This window comes from Mirounga leonina, unplaced genomic scaffold, assembly GCF_011800145.1.
Source record: "Mirounga leonina isolate KUSES-001 unplaced genomic scaffold, KU_Mleo_1.0 Mir_165, whole genome shotgun sequence".
NCBI lineage: Eukaryota > Metazoa > Chordata > Mammalia > Carnivora > Phocidae > Mirounga > Mirounga leonina.
In genome coordinates this window covers 41,430,692-41,448,588 of record NW_023270415.1, presented here as the reverse complement: position 1 = coordinate 41,448,588, position 17,897 = coordinate 41,430,692, and the positions used below count along the sequence as shown (strand labels likewise).

The following is a 17,897-nucleotide window of genomic DNA, read 5'->3' as shown; positions in this document are numbered from 1 at the left end:
TTTTTCATGTTTGTTTTATTTGAACATGTTTAATATTAAGTTGATAAGTTTTTGACAGTGTTCCAAATTTCTTAGTAATCAAAAAATATTTTCTATTAAAGAATCAGTAGATTATGGGCATAAATGTTTGAGTTTTACCTGCATCATCTTATTCTGCTTTTGTCTCTATCTAGGAACATTCAAAAGATGATGACAATCTGGATTCTTTGTTGGACAATGTAGTTGGACTTAAGCAGATGCTGGAGTCATCTGGTGATCCTTTACCTCTTGGTGACCAGGATGTAGAACCAGTACTTTCAGCTCCAGAATCTCTCCAGAATCTGTTTAACAATAGGTAAAACAAGGAATGTTTTGTGGCTTAGTAGATAATGTGTACTTAATGACTGGGATCTAAAGAGGGCCAGCAAACTATTTTTCTGTAAAGGGCCAGATAATAAAAATCCTAGGCTTTGTAGGTGACATTCAGCCTCTGTTGCATATTCCTCTGTAGCGTCTTGTTTGTTTCTTATGGCTTCTTAAAAAAACTTTAAAAAAAAAAATAAACCATTTCTAGCTTATAGGCTGTACACAAGCAGACTTTCAGAATAGGGGCCATAGTTTACTGATCCCTGTTCTAGAGGTTATATGCCTCTTGATTTGGAGCACTGTACTTACGAAGCATAATGATCTTCAGTTTGATGGAATTATTCCCTAAATTTAGAAAAAGTAAACACACAGTTTCTGTACCCATTGGTACAATGTAATAAACTCGGTTTTTAAGTACTAATTTTACTAATAGTTTTGAGGTGAGAGTACCGTTTTTAATTGTACCTTCCAAGGATTTTGCTTAGAAGATAAGCTAAAATATTTGATTTTGGAATTCTGTGTTTTACCAAATACCTTTCTTGTTCTAGGACTGCATATGTGCTAGCTGATGTCATGGATGATCAGTTGAAATCCATGTGGTTTACCCCATTTCAGGCTGAAGAGATTGATACAGATCTGGATTTGGTATAAGTAATTTTATTACTAAATATTAGAAAAAAGTTATTGTTGATTTTTTTGCTTTTTGTGTGTATTAGCACTAAAATAAGTTAGATAGCATATGGCTGTTAAAAGCCCATTTGGGGACTAGTCCTGCATTATTTTTATATCAGTTGCCCACTAATGGTGTCTAGAACATTTAGTTCTTTCTAGTTAGTGATCTGTATATTTGAGAATGAGATTTTTTTAGGGAAAAATTATGTTTTTGCCTAAGTACCCTGAAGCACTTTGTTTTCTTATATTTGTAGGGTATAGAATAGAGAAAAGTATTCTACAAAATTAGTTTATTCCTGTTTTGGGGTTTAAGGAGAGGAATGGTATTTTGGCAATCTGCTCTTAATTTGGGGGAAATGTAAAGAATCAATTCATTAAAATAATATAGGTACAAATGGGAATTCATATTCTTAAACATAATGCTGTGGACAGGTAAGAGTATAATTAAACATTTAAAATTTAAAGCACCCTGATTTATGCTTCTCAGAGCTGTATTAGGGAGGATGATTTCAGTTACATATTATTGTACCATATATTGTTTTTTTTTCCCTTGATCAAAAAAATAGATATATTTGGATATTCTCTGGTCCAAAAATTATTAGTATTTATCATGTCTCATTGCACACGAGACTAAAAGAATTGTTTACTTTACATTTAAGGTATATTTAGTATATTGAGGGCTCCTTTCCCTTTTTTAAAAATATCGCATAAAGTTTTATTTAAATTGCATTAAAGAATTAATTTCTCTTGGAGTGCCTGTATAGCTTAGTCAGTAGAGCATGTGACTTTTTTTTTTAGATTTTATTTATTTTTTTGAGAGAGAGCAAGCAAGAGAGCACAAGCAAGGGAGTGGCAGAGGCAGAGGGAGAGGGAGAAACAGACTCCCCACTGAGCTGGGAAGCCCAACACAGGGCTCGATCCCAGGACCCTGAGATCATGACCTGAGCTAAAATCAAGAGTCAGACGCTTAATCAACTGAGCCACCCAGGCATCCCCACCATGTGACTCTTGATCTTGGGGTTGTGAGTTCAAATTCCACGTTGGGCATAGAGCTTACTTAAAAATTTAAAAAGAAAATTAATTTCTCCTTTAGTGTAAATTGTTCAGTGATTTTTTAGAACTTCTCTGTCCAATAGAATTTTATGCAGTAACAAATGTTCAGTAATCTGCCCTGTCCTACAGTAGCCATTAACTTTATGTGACTGTTGAATAATGAACTGTTGCTAGTATAACTAAGGAACTGAATTTTATTTTTGATTTAATTTTAATTAATTTAAATTTAAATAGGCACATGTGGTTAATGGCTACCATATTTAGTATCACAGATCTAAAATATTTGTGTTAGAAGTTGTTTTATAACTTTTATGTTGAAACGCAACTATCTTGCAATGAAGATTGTAACTTTACATGGTTTAGAAAATTTGGGGTCTTTTAGGTTTGCTAAATTTAAATAAAACTTAAGGAAACAGGGCACCTGGGTGGCTCAGTTGGATAAGCGACTGCCTTCGGCTCAGGTCATGATCCTGGAGTCCCGGGATCGAGTCCCGCATCGGGCTCCCTGCTTGGCAGGGAGTCTGCTTCTCCCTCTCCCACTCCCCGTTTGTGTTCCCTCTCTCGCTGTGTCTTTCTCTGTCAAATAAATAAATAAAATCTTTAAAAAAAAAACAACAAAACTTAAGGAAACATAATTTTTATTACCCTGGAAATAAAGTTAGGTTGGACCCTCATTTAATGCATAGAACTTTGAGAACTGTGGCACAGAATCCTTTTATTATAGATATTGTGACTATACAAGGCTTACAAAATATGTTATTTTCAGGTTGTTTTGGAAGAGTTCTGGAGATGCTACTTTGTTAATTTTTATAGATAAATCCTGAGTTCCTTGTCAGATAGCAGAGGTCTCCCAAAATTAACAGCCCTTCTTTGAGGAGGAATGCCACCCCACCCCACCCCAAAATGCAGCTGAATTCCAAGATTTTTTCTTTAACTACCAATGATGTTGCTTTTTGAAAAGGTGATGGAAAGGGGTGCCTCGCTGGCTTAGTTGGTGGAGCATGCAACTCTTGATCTTGGGGTTGTGAGTTCAAACCCCATGTTGGATGTAAAGATTACTTAAAAATAATCTTTAGAAAAAAAAAGAGAAAGGATGATGGAAAGGGGCAGACCTATAATTTATTTATTGTAAGAGTTAAATATAATCTATAGGAAATATGAATTTCTGTAATCAAATGTTACATTACTAATTACATTTAAGATGTATTTCTCATTTTGTTTAATTTTTATCACTGCAGGTGAAAGTTGACTTAATTGAGCTCTCTGAAAAATGCTGTAGTGACTTTGACTTGCATTCAGAATTAGAGCGCTCATTTTTGTCAGAACCATCATCTCCAGGAAGAACTAAGACTACTAAAGGATTCAAACTTGGGAAGCACAAGCATGAGACCTTCATAACTTCAAGGTAAAATTTATTCTACTGAAGATCTTGATCATGGTCATGGAAGCTTATTTATTGTAATGTACTTTAAGATAGACACATAACTATAGAGAAAAAAGGAAGGTGATGTAATACTTGAATCATGAATATTGTTTGGAATTTTTTTAGAGATAATACTTTGGCCAGGATATACCCAGTACATTTGTTACATTGTTCTACTTTATGAGAGTTTGGATGGTTTGAACAAGTGGTGAACTGGATTATTTTAAATAATTGTTAGTCATATCAATAAAATGTGAGTACCGTTCTTAGCTAGTTTTGTTGTGTATCCCTGGAGAGTAATAGAGATACTTGCAACATTAACACAACTGAATGAAGAAATAATTGAAATGTAGTTTTCAGTATTGCAAACATTGACTTACATATTCACCTGAAATATGAAAAAAAAAAAAAAGAAAAAGTTTTCATGGAGTGTTTTTGTTTTAATAGTGGGAAATCTGAATACATTGAACCTGCCAAACGAGCTCATGTTGTGCCACCACCAAGAGGAAGGGGCAGGGGAGGATTTGGACAGGGTATACGACCCCATGATATTTTTCGTCAGAGGAAGCAGAACACAAGCAGACCACCATCTATGCATGTCGATGACTTTGTTGCGGCTGAGAGTAAAGAAGTGGTCCCTCAAGATGGAATACCCCCACCCAAACGGCCACTTAAAGTATCACAGAAGATTTCTTCTCGTGGTGGATTTTCAGGCAATCGAGGAGGACGGGGTGCTTTTCACAGTCAGAATAGGTTTTTCACACCACCTGCTTCAAAAGGTGACTACTTAACGTATGTTTTCTAAGGGTCAGAGTATTGGAATATTAGAACGTTGAATAGAAGTGATTTAGATGTAAGTGATTCAGATAAAGTATTTTTCAGTTACTACAATTAAGCTACTACCTCAGACCAGTGGTAACTATTTGCAAAGTACTCTATTGGGTAGAAAAAGGCTTTTTTAAGTTAATATTTAATTAATTGCCTGTTTAGTGATAAGTTTAAAAGAAGTTAGTTGGCCAAATATTTTCCTTTTCACATTGGGAATTGTGTTTATCCTTTCTGAGTAGTATCTATACATTCTGAGTAGTAGTATACTGTTCTGCTTACCAACAATTTCTTTACGATTTTTTTTTTTTTAAGATTTTATTTATTCATTTGGGGGTGGATAGTGAGAGAGAGAGAGCACGAGCAGTGGGGAGAGGGAAAAGCAGGCTCCCTGCTGAGCAGGGAGCCGGGCATGGGGCTCCATCCCAGGACCCTAGGATCATGACCTGAGCTGAAGGCAGAGGTTTAACCAACTGAGCCACCTAGGCACCCCTCTTAGGATTCTTTGGGTAGTTCACCATTGAGTCTCTTATCTACTTGCTTCTTGATGTTACATTTAATCTGTTTTTCGGGGTTTGTTTTTTTTTTTTTTTTAGATTTTATGTTTAAGTAATCTCTACACCCAACGTGGGACTCAAACCCACTACCCCAAGATCAAAAGTTGCATGCTTTACCGACTGAGCCAGCCAGGCACCCCATTTAATCTGTTTTAAATTGCTTCAAGATTTTATCTGTTAATGAATTCCATTTCCAACATTGTACACCTGTGTCATACCTATTTCAAAATACCACCCTCCATATGGGAACCAGGGAGACCACTGCACAGCAGAGCTTTAAACACAAATCTTGTTTCTTTTTAAAGGTACTGTTGTGGAATTTAACAAAAAAACACAAAACTTATTTTATGGATTGTTAAAGGTGGCTGCTTTTATTTACTGCATGATATTTTTTGCTTCTGTGGTTTATTAAACATTGTTCCTGTTTAAAAAACACTTCAAGATTTTAGAAACTGAGTGTACTTGTAGAAATTATACTTTAAATTATACGTGGGGCTCCATCCCAGAACCCCAAGATCATGACCTGAGCCGAAGGCAGATACTTAACCGACTGAGTCACCCAGGCGCCCCAAGTGTCGAATCTTTTTTAATCCAACTGAAGTAGAGATCTTGATTGTGTTATCTGTGTTTAGGAAACTACAGTCGTCGGGAGGGAACAAGAGGCTCCAGTTGGAGTGCTCAGAATACTCCTCGAGGAACTTACAATGAAAGTCGAGGCGGCCAGAGCAACTTTAACAGGGGCCCTCTTCCACCATTACGGCCACTTAGTTCTACAGGTATACATCCTTCCTAGTTGATATTGCTGAGAAAGGGAGGTGAATCCTCCTTTTCAAATTGTTGGATATCCTATACTCTCATTCTGGGAGAGAATATTTTAGAATGTAGACTTATTATTCTAAAGGCAATTTAATTTTATATATGCAGATGAATGCCCAGTGTATATTTCCTGTAGGAATAATCAAAATTCTGGATTCTGAACTATGTGTATAATCTGAGCAGTTTCACAGTGATGTGCTCTGTTTTTTGTAATCTTAAAAAATTTTATTTATTTATTTGAGAGAGAGAGAGGATGAGCAGGAGGGGGAGAGGGAAAGGGAAAGAGACTCTCAAGCTGACTCCGTACTGAGCACAGAGCCCAACACAGGGCTCGATCCCTCGAGATCATGACCTGAGCTGAAACCAAGAGTTGGACACTTAACAGACTGAGCCATCCAGGCGTCCCATGCTCTCTTTTTATATTTCAATAATGAAAGCTAATCCTTAAGGTACCTTTTTTACCAAAGTATTTCAATAATAGAGATATCTTCATACAGTATATTCTATTTTTGTTTACAATATTGTCTTGTGTGTGTAGGCTTGTAACCTGTTTTTCCTAAAACACTACTATATCAAGTCTGGAACTCCTGATCAGAAGTAGCTTTTGGTTTCAAATGCACTTTCTTTTTTATAACAGCTTTATTTGAGATATAATTCTCACATATCATAAAATTTATCTATTTAAAGTGGACAATTTAGCAGTCTTCACCACATTCAGAGGACCTGCACGTGGATTTTAAAGGAGCAAAGAGTAACTCCTGTCTTAATTTGAGTTCAGTTTTATAGATTACTATTTCTGTAGTGGGAAAGGAAAGGATGTTATGACTAAAAACTATATTCTTTCTTTTATAGGCTACCGCCCAAGTCCCCGTGACCGTGCTTCCAGAGGTCGTGGGGGTCTTGGACCTTCCTGGGCAAGTGCAAATAGTGGCAGTGGAGGCTCAAGAGGAAAGTTTGTTAGTGGAGGCAGTGGTAGAGGTCGTCATGTGCGATCCTTTACACGATAAAAATTCTTTTGGGAACATCCTGACTGTATATGAACATTTCATGAGGACGATAAAAATAAAATAAGACATTAAAGGACCAACTTAGACCTAGCAGTTATCTGGAGACATCTGAGAGAATATTTTTATCTGAAGAAAGCAGATTTTGTTTGATACCTAACACAAGATTTCAATAAAAATCCAGACTTTGTATGTATGTTTGTATATATTTTTTCCCTCTCATATATAACTATTTACAGAATTTCTTAGGTAGAAAATGAACAATGAAGTGACTTTGGTTTTAGTGTATTTTTGCCTATGCCACAGATGCCCCCAATACTTTCTCAGCTCATCGTACCCTTTAGTGTTGCAGTAATTTTTTCATAACACATCTAAGCCAAAAGAAATACCTAATATTTCCATTTATTAACAGTTGGGTCCAAACAACTTTGTAAGAATTTCTTTTTTTTTTTTAAAGATTTTATTTATTTATTTGACAGAGAGAGACACAGCGAGAGAGGGAACACAAGCGGGGGGAGTGGGAGAGGGAGAAGCAGGCTCCCCGCAGAGCAGGAGCCCGATGCGGGGCTCGATCCCAGGACCCTGGAATCATGACCTGAGCTGAAGGCAGACACTTAACGACTGAGCCACCCAGGTGCCCCCTTAGTAAGAATTTCTATCATAACCATGAGTAACTGTGAACACTGCCAACTTCTCAAACCTTGGAATCAGCTTGGACACCATCAGTATCATTTTCTCTTCCACTATGCTTTTCGCACAGTATTTTTTATCACAACTATTGAAAACCTGGTTTTGCAAAGATACACTGTCATAGAAAAATTTACTGTTATCTAATACTGAAGATGTAAAGTACCTTGAGCCAGTAGTTTGTGTTGTGTCTAACAGTTATGTTTCTCTTAAAAACTTAAAATACCATGTGGTATTTGTGTTAATTTACTAGGGTGCCCTGGTGGTACAGTTTTGGAAATCTTTTTGGCTGTACCAAAAGAAATATGACACTCTTCTTTACATTTGGAAGAAGTATGTATGGGGGAAAAAAAAGAAAAATATGTACATACTTTGTGTTTCACTTTTATACCTACTTATGCTATTTCATTATGCAATTTTATTAAGCCTAAATGAGACATAGCCCAATAGTGGTCTTTTGAGAATCAGAAACATCTAATAAAATCTGGACTTTATGTACAGAAATGAAGGTTTTAACTTTGAGGAAATAGCCATATTTTCCCCAAGAGGTATCTTAACACACTTAGCCTATATAAGTGGCAAAAAATAGAGTTCTTAAACAACAAAGGAGTGTGTGAATCTCATGCCATCCCTTTATCACTGTTTGCCAAACTATTTGTGAGAGTACAAAGTATGTTTGGAAAATACTTTAAAGAAAAGATAAAAAAAAAAAAAAAAATCTCAGCTCTAAAGGTTCTGATTCAAGCAAAAGGTAATGGAAATCTTTTCATAACCAATGGCCTCAAAAAATCCAAGATAACCTAAAACTCTTTCAATCCTGAAACCTAATGAGTTCATTCTCTGAAGATGTATTTTCTTTTCTTTTCTTTTTTTTAAGATTTTATTTATTTATTTGACAGAGAGAGACACAGCAAAAGAGGGAACACAAGCAGAGGGAGTGGGAGAGGGAGAAGCAGGCTTCCCGCAGAGCAGGGAGCCTGATGCAGGGCTCGATCCCAGGACCTTGGGATCATGACCTGAGCCGAAGGCAGACGCTTAACAACTGAGCCACTCAGACGCCCCTGAAGATGTATTTTCCACATTAGAATTCAAAGTTTGTTCCTAATGTCTGACATAAGTACATGAAAAAATAGTTGTTTTTTAAAGTAACTGCATTTCTTAAATAAAGTAACTGAATTTCTTAAATAATAACATGGATATATGTATAGATACATAATTACCTGGTTTGTTTTTTAGCTTTAAATTGAATATAATCTCAGTTGTTTCTGCTGTTTGTCTTAGGTTAATGCCCAATAATTCAGGCCAGCCAAAGTAATAAATTATTAACAAATACAAATTAATACCGGGCAAATTTAGTGTTCTGAGTAATTGTCTTTTTTTTTTTTAAGATTTTATTTATTTATTTATTTGAAAGAAAGAGACACAGCGAGAGAGGGAACACAAGCAGGGGGAGTGGGAGAGGGAGAAGCAGGCTTCCCGCTGAGCAGGGATCCTGATGTGGGGCTCGATCTCAGGACGCTGGGACCATGACCTGAGCTGAAGGCACATGCTTAACGACTGAGCCACCCAGGCACCGCCCCCCCCTTTTTTTTTTAAGATTTTATTTGTGAGAGAGCAAGAGCACAAACTGGGTGGGGGGGAGGGGAACAGAGGAGGAGAGAGAAGCAAATTCCCTTCAGCAGGGAGCCCTATGTGGGGTTGATCCCAGGGGCTCAAATCCCAGGACTCTGAGATCATGACCCAACTGAGGACAGATGCTCAACTGAGCCACACAGGCGCCCCAGTAATTAAAAGTCTTAGATATAACATGTTGACTATTTCTTTCATGCATATATCACTCATTTTTTATAACAATCTAGCAAAGGGGGTATACCATGATTTTATAGATGGAGAAAGCTGAGGAGCTTGACTCGAAAATGATAGAAACAGGATTTAAAACCAGGATGACTAGCTCCTAATTCTTAACCTCTTTTTTATATCTTGGAGAGGTATGAAGCTACTTTTTTTTTTTTTTTTTTAGTGGTTAAAAGCACCAATTTTTTTTTTATTCTTATGTTAATCCCCATACATTACATCATTAGTTCTAGATGAAGTGTTCCATGATTCATTGTTTGTGCATAACACCCAGTGCTCCATGCAGAATGTGCCCTCCTCAATACCCACCACCAGGCTAACCCATCCTCCCACCCCCCTCCCCTCTAGAACCCTCAGTTTGTTTTTCAGAGTCCATCGTCTCTCATGGTTCGTCCACCCCTCCGATTTCCCCGTATGAAGCTACTTTTTAGGTTGAATGAGATTAAAGATCAAAATTAATTTATCATATAGAAGTGGAAATCCAAAGGCTTAACATTCTGTTTCTTTTATTTCAGAAGTGAGCCAGACAGATAACTCAGGGATGGTTGCTGTCATATATATTTAGATCTGTATGGAAGACCACATACCTTCAAAAATATTAGAAAATCAATTTTATATGTACTTTGGTGGAATAGGTGTATGTGTTATTTGCAAAACTATGTTGTTTTACATAAGACATTTCAGGAGAAGTTTTTTTTTAAGATTTTATTTATTTATTTGACAGAGAAAGAGACAGGAGAGAGGGAACACAAGCAGGGGGAGCGGGAGAGGGAGAAGCAGGCTTCCTGCCTAGCAGGGAGCCCGATGCGGGGCTCGATCCCAGGACCCTGGGACCATGACCTGAGCTGAAGGCAGACGCTTAACCGGCTGAGCCACTCAGGCGCCCCCAGGAGAAGTTTTGAATGGTACTTAGAAATTAATGAAAATGGAGAATAACTTTGAGAATAAAACTTATTCTATTTAGTATATAATACAAGGAGTTATTGAGTTAATGAGTTAAATCATTGATAGAATGATTCGTATTTCTTTAATAAGAATAAGAGGGGTGCCTGGGTGGCTCAGTTGGTTAAGCATCTGCCTTTGGCTCAGGTCATGATCCCAGAGCCCTGGGATCGAGGCCTGCATTGGGCTTCCTGCTCGGCAGGGAGTTTGCTTCTCCCTCTCTCTGCCCCTCTGCCCCACTTGTGCTCTCTCTCTTTCAAATAAATAAATAGAAATCTGAAAAACGGGCACCTGGGTGGTTCAGTCGTTAAGCATCTGCCTTCAGCTCAGGTAATGATCCCATGGTCCTGGGATCGAGACCTACATCCGGCTCCCTGCTCCGCAGGAAGGCTTGCTTCTCCCTCTCCCACTCCTTCTGCTTGTGTTCCCTCTCTCACTGTCTCTCTGTCAAATAAATAAATAAAATCTGAAAAAAAAAAAAAAAGAATAAAACAGAGGGGCGCCTGGCTGGCTCAGTCAATAGAGCATGTGGCTCTTAATGTCGGGTTTGTGAGTTTGAGCCCCATGTTGGGTGTAGAGATTACTTAAAACTAAAGTATTTTTAAAAAGAAAAAAGAGGGGCACCTGGCTGGCTTAGAAGAGCATGTGATTCTTTTTTATTTTATTTTATTTTAATTTAATTTAATTTTATTTATTCATGAAAGAGAGAGAGAGGCAGAGGCAGAGGGAGAAGCAGGCTCCCCGCTGGGATCATGACCTGAGCCAAAGGCAGACGCTTAACCATCTGAGCCACCCAGGCACCCGAGGGGCAGGGGATTCTTGATCTTGGGGTCATGGTTTCGGAGTGTAGAGATTACTAAAAAAAAAAGAAAAAAGAAAAAAAAGAAATGCTCTGAAATATTGCGTGCTTCTTAAAAACCGTATTTCTGGTAGTAATCCGTATGTGAAACAGTAGCAAGTTCCATTAGTTTAGTCTTTTTGCTTTGTATAAAAATACAAAAACCTGCAGATTGAGAATGTAAGAATGAGGGTATGTCTCCTGAGCATCTACTGTGTTCCATACACCCTAGGACAGCCTGGGGAATATAAGGATGAATAAGATCTATTTTCTGCCCTCCAGAGGATCACAATCTAATGGAAGAAACACTCATGTAAACAAAAATTTTTAAAGTTAATAGGTAAGTGTATAAACATAGAACAACTCAAGAGTTTTTGAATAATCCAATCAGTACATTTCAAACTGGAGTTTCAAAAGTATTTTTAAAATAGCTAAAAAAAGAAAGACTTGACATTAGAATTGTATGTTAGACCATAAATAACATCTTTGGAATTGTTTTTGCATAAAGACTAGATAAGATGAAAAAAATTGTGATTTTAATTTTAAATTCATAGGACAGATTAGGAATTAGCTAGATTTTATAAGGGTCCTGTAGACTCATAAGCTAGAGAAAAGGATGCACTCAACTACTAGCAGTGGCCTGGAAAGTAACAGAAATGTGAGAACCAGCTGAAGAACAGACAGTGAAAACTGGAGAAGAGTTGTCAATTGGCATTTTGGCCTCAGTACCAGGAGGAAATTGGGAGAGTTGAAGCAGGTGGCCCTGGAGATTGCCTGCAGTGTTTAAGGAAACTAGGTCCAATGCTGACACATCTTCTGACTTCTTTAAAAAAAATGTTTTAAATTTTATCTTATAATTAAAAAATATTATTTGTGGTCAAACACAATTTACCATCTTAACTGGTTTTTAGTGTATAGTTCAGTAGTGTTAAGTATATTTACGTTGTTGTATAACCAATATCCCAGACTTTTGCAGGTTGCAAATCTGAAACTATATACCGTTTAACAACTCCTCAGTCCACTCTTCCTCCAGCCCCTGGAAACCACTATTCTACTTTCTGTCTCTATGAATTTGACTAGATAATCATCTAAGTGGTATTTGTCTTTTGTCACTGGCTTATTTCACTTAGTATAATACCCTCAAGTTTCACCCATCTTGTAGTATGCCAAAATTTTCTTCTTTTTAGAGGCTGATGATACTCCATTGTATGTATATACCACATTTTGTTGTTGTTATTGTTCATTCCTCTATCAGTAGATACTTGAGTTGCTTCCACTTATAATGCTGCTAAGAACATGGGTGTACAAATATCTGCTTAAGACCCTACTTTCAATTCGTTTGGGTATATCCACAGAAGTAAGATTGCTGGATCATATAATTCCCTTTTAAATTTTCTTAGGAACTGCCATACTGTTTTGCATGGTACCTGCACAATTTTCCATTTCTATCAACAAGGATTCCAATTTCTCCACATCCTCACCAACTCTTGTTATTTTCTATTTTTTTTAAAGATTTTATTTATTTATTTGAGAGAGAAAATGAGAGAGAGAGAGAGCACATGAGAGGGGGGAGGGTCAGAGGGAGAAGCAGACCCCCTGCTGAGCAAGGAGCCCGATATGGGACTCGATCCCGGGACTCCAGGATCATGACCTGAGCCGAAGGCAGTCGCTTAACCAACTGAGCCACCCAGGCGCCCTGTTATTTTCTATTTTTAACAGTAGCCATGCTAATGAATGTGCTTCTGATTCTTTTAAAGAGAAGCCAAAAATCTAGATTATTGTGTAAACAATTTTCAAATGTGGCAATTAATAACATCTGAACCAAATAAAATGCAAGTGCAGGGCAAAATGTGGCCAGAGGGTCCTATCCTGAAGAGTTTGATACTCTATTTTAGAAATTGGAACTGGATTACTATAAAAACTTACTTTCATTTGAGATGGTAAAATTTACCAAGTAAATCTGTGATAGGACATGATGCTAAATGCTAGAATTCTTTGGCACCAAAAAGCCTGGATTTGAGAACCAGCTTTATCATCTATTAGCTGTGCAACTTTAATAAACTTTAACCTCTGGTCCTAAATCTATCTACCTTATCTACCTCACTAGGTTTTAAAGATTAAATAAAGTCTGTATTTGATTTTTTTCTTTTTTGATGTATAGAGCAATATTATTTTAAATGAGAACCTCTACTGCCTGTAAAAAAAGTATACTAAATATGACATACTTGTTATTTCTGAAGTCCTAGAAATTAGTGCCTGCTTGAGAAATAATGGGAAGTTATGGGAATGGAGCTATACCAATTTATAGCTCTACTAAAGCATTTTGATGTGGATTTTAGGGAGATTTTTAGTTTGGGGACACTTTTATAATGGTCTTGTAACATAGATTCTAAGGGAAGATAGTCCAGTTTCTAATAATGCCTGGGATACTTAGGGGCATGTGGTAAAAATTTTTAAATATAAGGAGGTGGTAGATGATACAAATATGCAAGAAATACTGGGAGTAGTCTGGCCAGTGTAGGATGCAGGGATGGGGAGTAGAGGAAGAGGAGGGAAGGTGTACTTGGAGATCAAAAGTTGCATGCTCTCTGGACTGAGCCAGCCAGATTCCCCTTTTTATTCTTTTAATTATTTTTTTCAAGTTAATGAATCTTAAATGATTTGAGTTGAAAAACTGTATGTTATTTCCAAATGAAGATCTCTTTGTTTGCTAAGAGACGCTTTGGGAATGTTTTGTTAAAGCTCTGAACTAAAGCAGGCCTAATGGAAACCCCTTAAGTCTTAAGCTGCTTTAAGTTATCTACTCTAGGAGTGGTACTTTTCAATGTTCTGGGAACCCTGGAACAGTACAATTGCCTGGGTGGCTCAGTCGTTAAGCTACTTATTCTGACTAAACATTTCACCTGACTCTGCTAGAACAACTTAGGGTCCTCTGAAGTCAGTTTCCTTTAAATAAGGAATCAGAGGGCGCCTGGGTGGCTCAGTTGGTTAAGGAACTGCCTTCGGCTCAGGTCATGATCCTGGAGTCCCGGGATCGAGTCCCGCATCGGGCTCCCTGCTCGGCAGGGAGTCTGCTTCTCCCTCTGACTCTCCTCCCTCTCATGCTCTCTGTCTCTCATTCTCTCTCTCTCAAATAAATAAATAAAATCTTTAAAAAAAAAAAAAAGGAATCAGAAAGAGTTCATCTGTGGGCACCTGGGTGGCTCAGATGGCTAAGCATCTGCCTTCGGCTCAGGTCATGGTCCCAGGGTCCTGGGATCGAGCCCCGCATCGGGCTCTCTGCTCAGCGGGAAGCCTGCTTCTCCCTCTCCCACTCCCCCTGCTTGTTCCCTCTCTTGCTGTCTCTCTCTGTCAAATAAATAAATAAAATCTTTAAAAAAAAAAAAAAAAAAGAAAGTTCATCTGTAAGCCAAAGTCAGGTAGAACAAATACGATCCAAAATTAGTCCATAAGCATGTGGAACTTTAAAAAGTTGTTCAATAACTTTATCTCCAAAACTCATTTCGATGAAAAGGCAGGAAAATCAGAAATTATAAAAGCTAGGCACTAATACTGGCTTTCCCATTCTTTTTTTTTCCTGTTTTTACTTTTATTTGCATTTATTTTATGCAGAATTTTCTCTCGGGCCATAAGTTTTTGTTTCAGTTTCTTTTGGGATGTCTTTTTCTTTTGTGCAACCTCCTCTTCTGGTTTAGGAACAATCTGCTCTTTTTCAGTAAGGATCATTTCAATGTGGCAGGGAGAGCTCATGTATGGGTTAATCTGACCATAAGTCCTGTAAGTTCTATGCCACATCTTGGGAGCTTTGTTCTCACCTGGATGTGCTCAGTGACTGGAGAATCTACATCTAAACCCTTAAGTTCAGCTTTACTCTGCATTTTTAACCATCTGCAGTAAAAATTCAGCACTGTTTTTAGGTCACTGATCCGGGGTCCGGCCCCACTGTTTGGCCTGGGCACACCTACCAACTCCACCTATTAGAGTGACAGAAATGGCACACATTGCTTCTTCAGAGTCAATCTTTCAGATTACTTTGATGACTTTTTGGATATGCAAATCCTTGATCGCCTGGTCAGTTTCACACGTGTTCTTAAAGTGAACACGAAGATTTGAACCTCTTGGTTTGCATGATTTTGTAGGGTTTTCTGGGTCAAGTGAATAGCGAACCATTTTCAGAGATCACTTCAGGCCACTTAGGGGAAGAGCCTGCCTTTCCCATTTATTAACTTGTGCTATGTGACACAAACAAATTAAATCATTGGTGGGCCTCTGTTCTCTCATCTATTCTGAAATACAGAAGTCAGAATGTCTGTGATGTGGAGGAGAGTATGAGTCAGAAGAGAAATGTTATTACAGATATTTATTGTAGAGTTAAAGTAAAAAGTAGCAGTCCAGAATTGATGAAGTGTAGTGGCTACACAAATGAAATAAAGACAAATGAAATAAACACAACTAAAAAAAGAAGGGTAATCACAGTAAAAAGAGGTTTCCAAATTCTCTTTCTCCTCTTCACTCTTCCCCCAGGAGAAACGTTCAGCTCTTATGTTGGTGTTGACTAATCAATTAACCAATACTACCAATAACCAATAATGTTAATTCAAAATTTATTCAAAATTAAGAGTTACAGAAGCTTAAAACAATTTTTTATTGAAGCATAATTAACATACAGTGTTATATTAGTTTAAGGGTACAATATAATGATTCAACATTCTATACATTACTCAGTGCTCAAGAGTTACAGAAGCTTTTACCTCTGATAGGTTTAATGTTAACTGAACCTGGGGACTCAGTATAATGTCCTTACAAAAAGTATTTAGTGGGGATAACATTTTAGTACTTACTCAATGATTAAAGAAGGGAAAGAAATGAAGTAAAATTGATCAAAATATTTGTTTCCAAAGATATCTGTATCCTGGATGAAGATTTTTTTTTTAACTACACTCTCGTCTTCATTCAGTGTATAACTTTAAATAGCATTTCTACATATTGATTCCTCTAACTTTCCAACCCAGAGCTGTCCTGTGACACCCAGATTTGCATCTTTCTTTTTAAAATATTTTATTTATTTATTTGACAGAGAGAGACCCAAGCGAGAGAGGGAACACACAAGCAGGGGGAGTGGGAGAGGGAGAAGCAGGCCTCCCACTGAGTAGGGAGCCTGATGGGGGCTCGATCCCAGGACCCTGGGATCATGACCTGAGCCAAAGGCAGATGCTTAATGACTGAGCCACCCAGGCGCCTCCAGATTTGCATCTTGACATCTCTGCCAGATGTCTAGTAATCTCCACAAGTTTAACATACTCAAACTGAGCTGTTGATATACCCTTCTCCACCACAGTCATTACTCCTTTGTTATCCTCTTTTTAAAATTTTCAGTAAACAGCAACTCCATGCTTCCAATTTCTCAGACCAAAAAGTCTTAGAGTCATTCTTCCCTACTTTGTTTCTTTCGTGCTCTACCTCTGATCTGACTTCTATCATTTAAACATATCTAGACTCTAACTGTTCCACCTCTGATGCCGAGCCACCGTTGTCTCTTGTCTGAATTATGATAATAGCTTCCTAACTCAGCTCAAAACTCTTCAGTGGCCTCAGAATAAAAGCTGGAGTTCTTACAATCACCCACAGGTTTTTCACCCTCCTTTTTATTTCTTTGACTTCATCTACTACTCTCTGAGCTCACTTTGCTTCAGCTACCACCCTCTGACTGTTCCTACTGGCCCTCAGTGCTTTATTGCTTCAGGACCTTTGTTCAAAGATGCCTTCCCTGGCTACCCTATATAGAATTTCAGTACTTCCATCTCTGCTTTACTCTTCTTCTTACCACTTTTCATTCTCTAACACTATATAGTTTACTCATTTATCTTCTTTATCATTGGATGCAAGTGATAGACTTTATGATTGAAATGCAGAAAATTACAAATCATTTATGTAATAAGATATGTTAGTATTGGGAAATAGTTACATTCTTTCTAAAATGACAGAAAACTTTCTAGCCTTTATTTCCTAGCCCATCTTTATCTAGTACCATAAAATAATTAAGTGAAGTAAAATGAGTATTTCATGATGATAATTTTTGTTAGAAAGAATAAAAAGTGAGATTGATTTCTCCTCCCATAAATAATTCCTATAAAATATAAATAAACCTTTTGAAATTTACTGTTTCAAAGAAAAGTATTTTATTTGCTGTGTTCTAAATAGTACTATACTTCTTTTGGATTATACTCATCAGTTATAATTTTGCTGTTTGTCCTTATCTTTTTTTTTAAGATTTTATTTATTTATTTGACAGAGAGAGAGCACAAGCAGAGGGAGCAGCAGAGGGAGAGGGAGAAGCAGGCTCCCCATGGAGCAGGGAGCCTGATGCGGGGCTCCATTGAGGACCCTGGGATCATGACTTGAGCCAAAGGCAGACGCTTAACTGACTGAGCCACCCAGGCACCCCCTGTCCTTATCTTTATTGTAGAAAATTAATCCTAATGTTTGCTGTTATATAACTCATAACATCTTTATTTAAAACACTAATTTTGCTAAAATAAAGACCAAAAATTTGTAACAATATAGTATATAAAAAAATGATACAGGGGCACTTGGCTGGCTCAGTTGATAGAGCATGTGATTCTTGATCTCAGGGTCTGAGTTAAAGCCCCACATTGGGTATAGAGTTTACTTAAAAATAAAATAAAATTAAAAAAAAAATGATACCCAGTCTACCACAGTTCGGTAAAATTTAATATTCCCTAATTCTTCACATATATTTTAGAGTAAATGCCTTTTTTTTTTTTTTTGAGAGAATGTAAGTGAGGAGGGGCAGAGGGAGGAGAGAGTCTTAAACAGGCTCCATGCTGAGCCTCCATTGTGGGGTTTGATTTCATGACCCT

At 37.4% G+C, this 17,897-nt stretch overlaps 2 protein-coding genes across 4 annotated transcripts in view; both read left to right on the top strand.

Moving 5' to 3' along the window:
• The window catches only part of VIRMA (vir like m6A methyltransferase associated), a 63,605-nt gene extending 56,718 nt beyond the window's left edge, over nt 1-6,887 (top strand). For all 3 annotated transcript variants that reach the window (XM_035011542.1, XM_035011541.1, XM_035011540.1), the window contains 6 exons: nt 174-334; nt 894-990; nt 3,309-3,475; nt 3,941-4,272; nt 5,508-5,651; nt 6,544-6,887. In XM_035011542.1, coding sequence (XP_034867433.1) covers nt 174-334; nt 894-990; nt 3,309-3,475; nt 3,941-4,272; nt 5,508-5,651; nt 6,544-6,698 — 1,056 coding nt within the window. In that variant the 3' untranslated portion in view covers nt 6,699-6,887. The remainder of the gene's footprint in view (nt 1-173; nt 335-893; nt 991-3,308; nt 3,476-3,940; nt 4,273-5,507; nt 5,652-6,543) is intronic.
• Nucleotides 6,888-11,347: 4,460 nt separating this feature from the next.
• Nucleotides 11,348-17,897, top strand: part of RAD54B (RAD54 homolog B) — a 93,727-nt gene continuing 87,177 nt past the window's right edge. The window contains exon 1 of the mRNA XM_035011536.1: nt 11,348-11,356. The gene's annotated coding sequence lies outside the window, so the exon portion shown is untranslated. The remainder of the gene's footprint in view (nt 11,357-17,897) is intronic.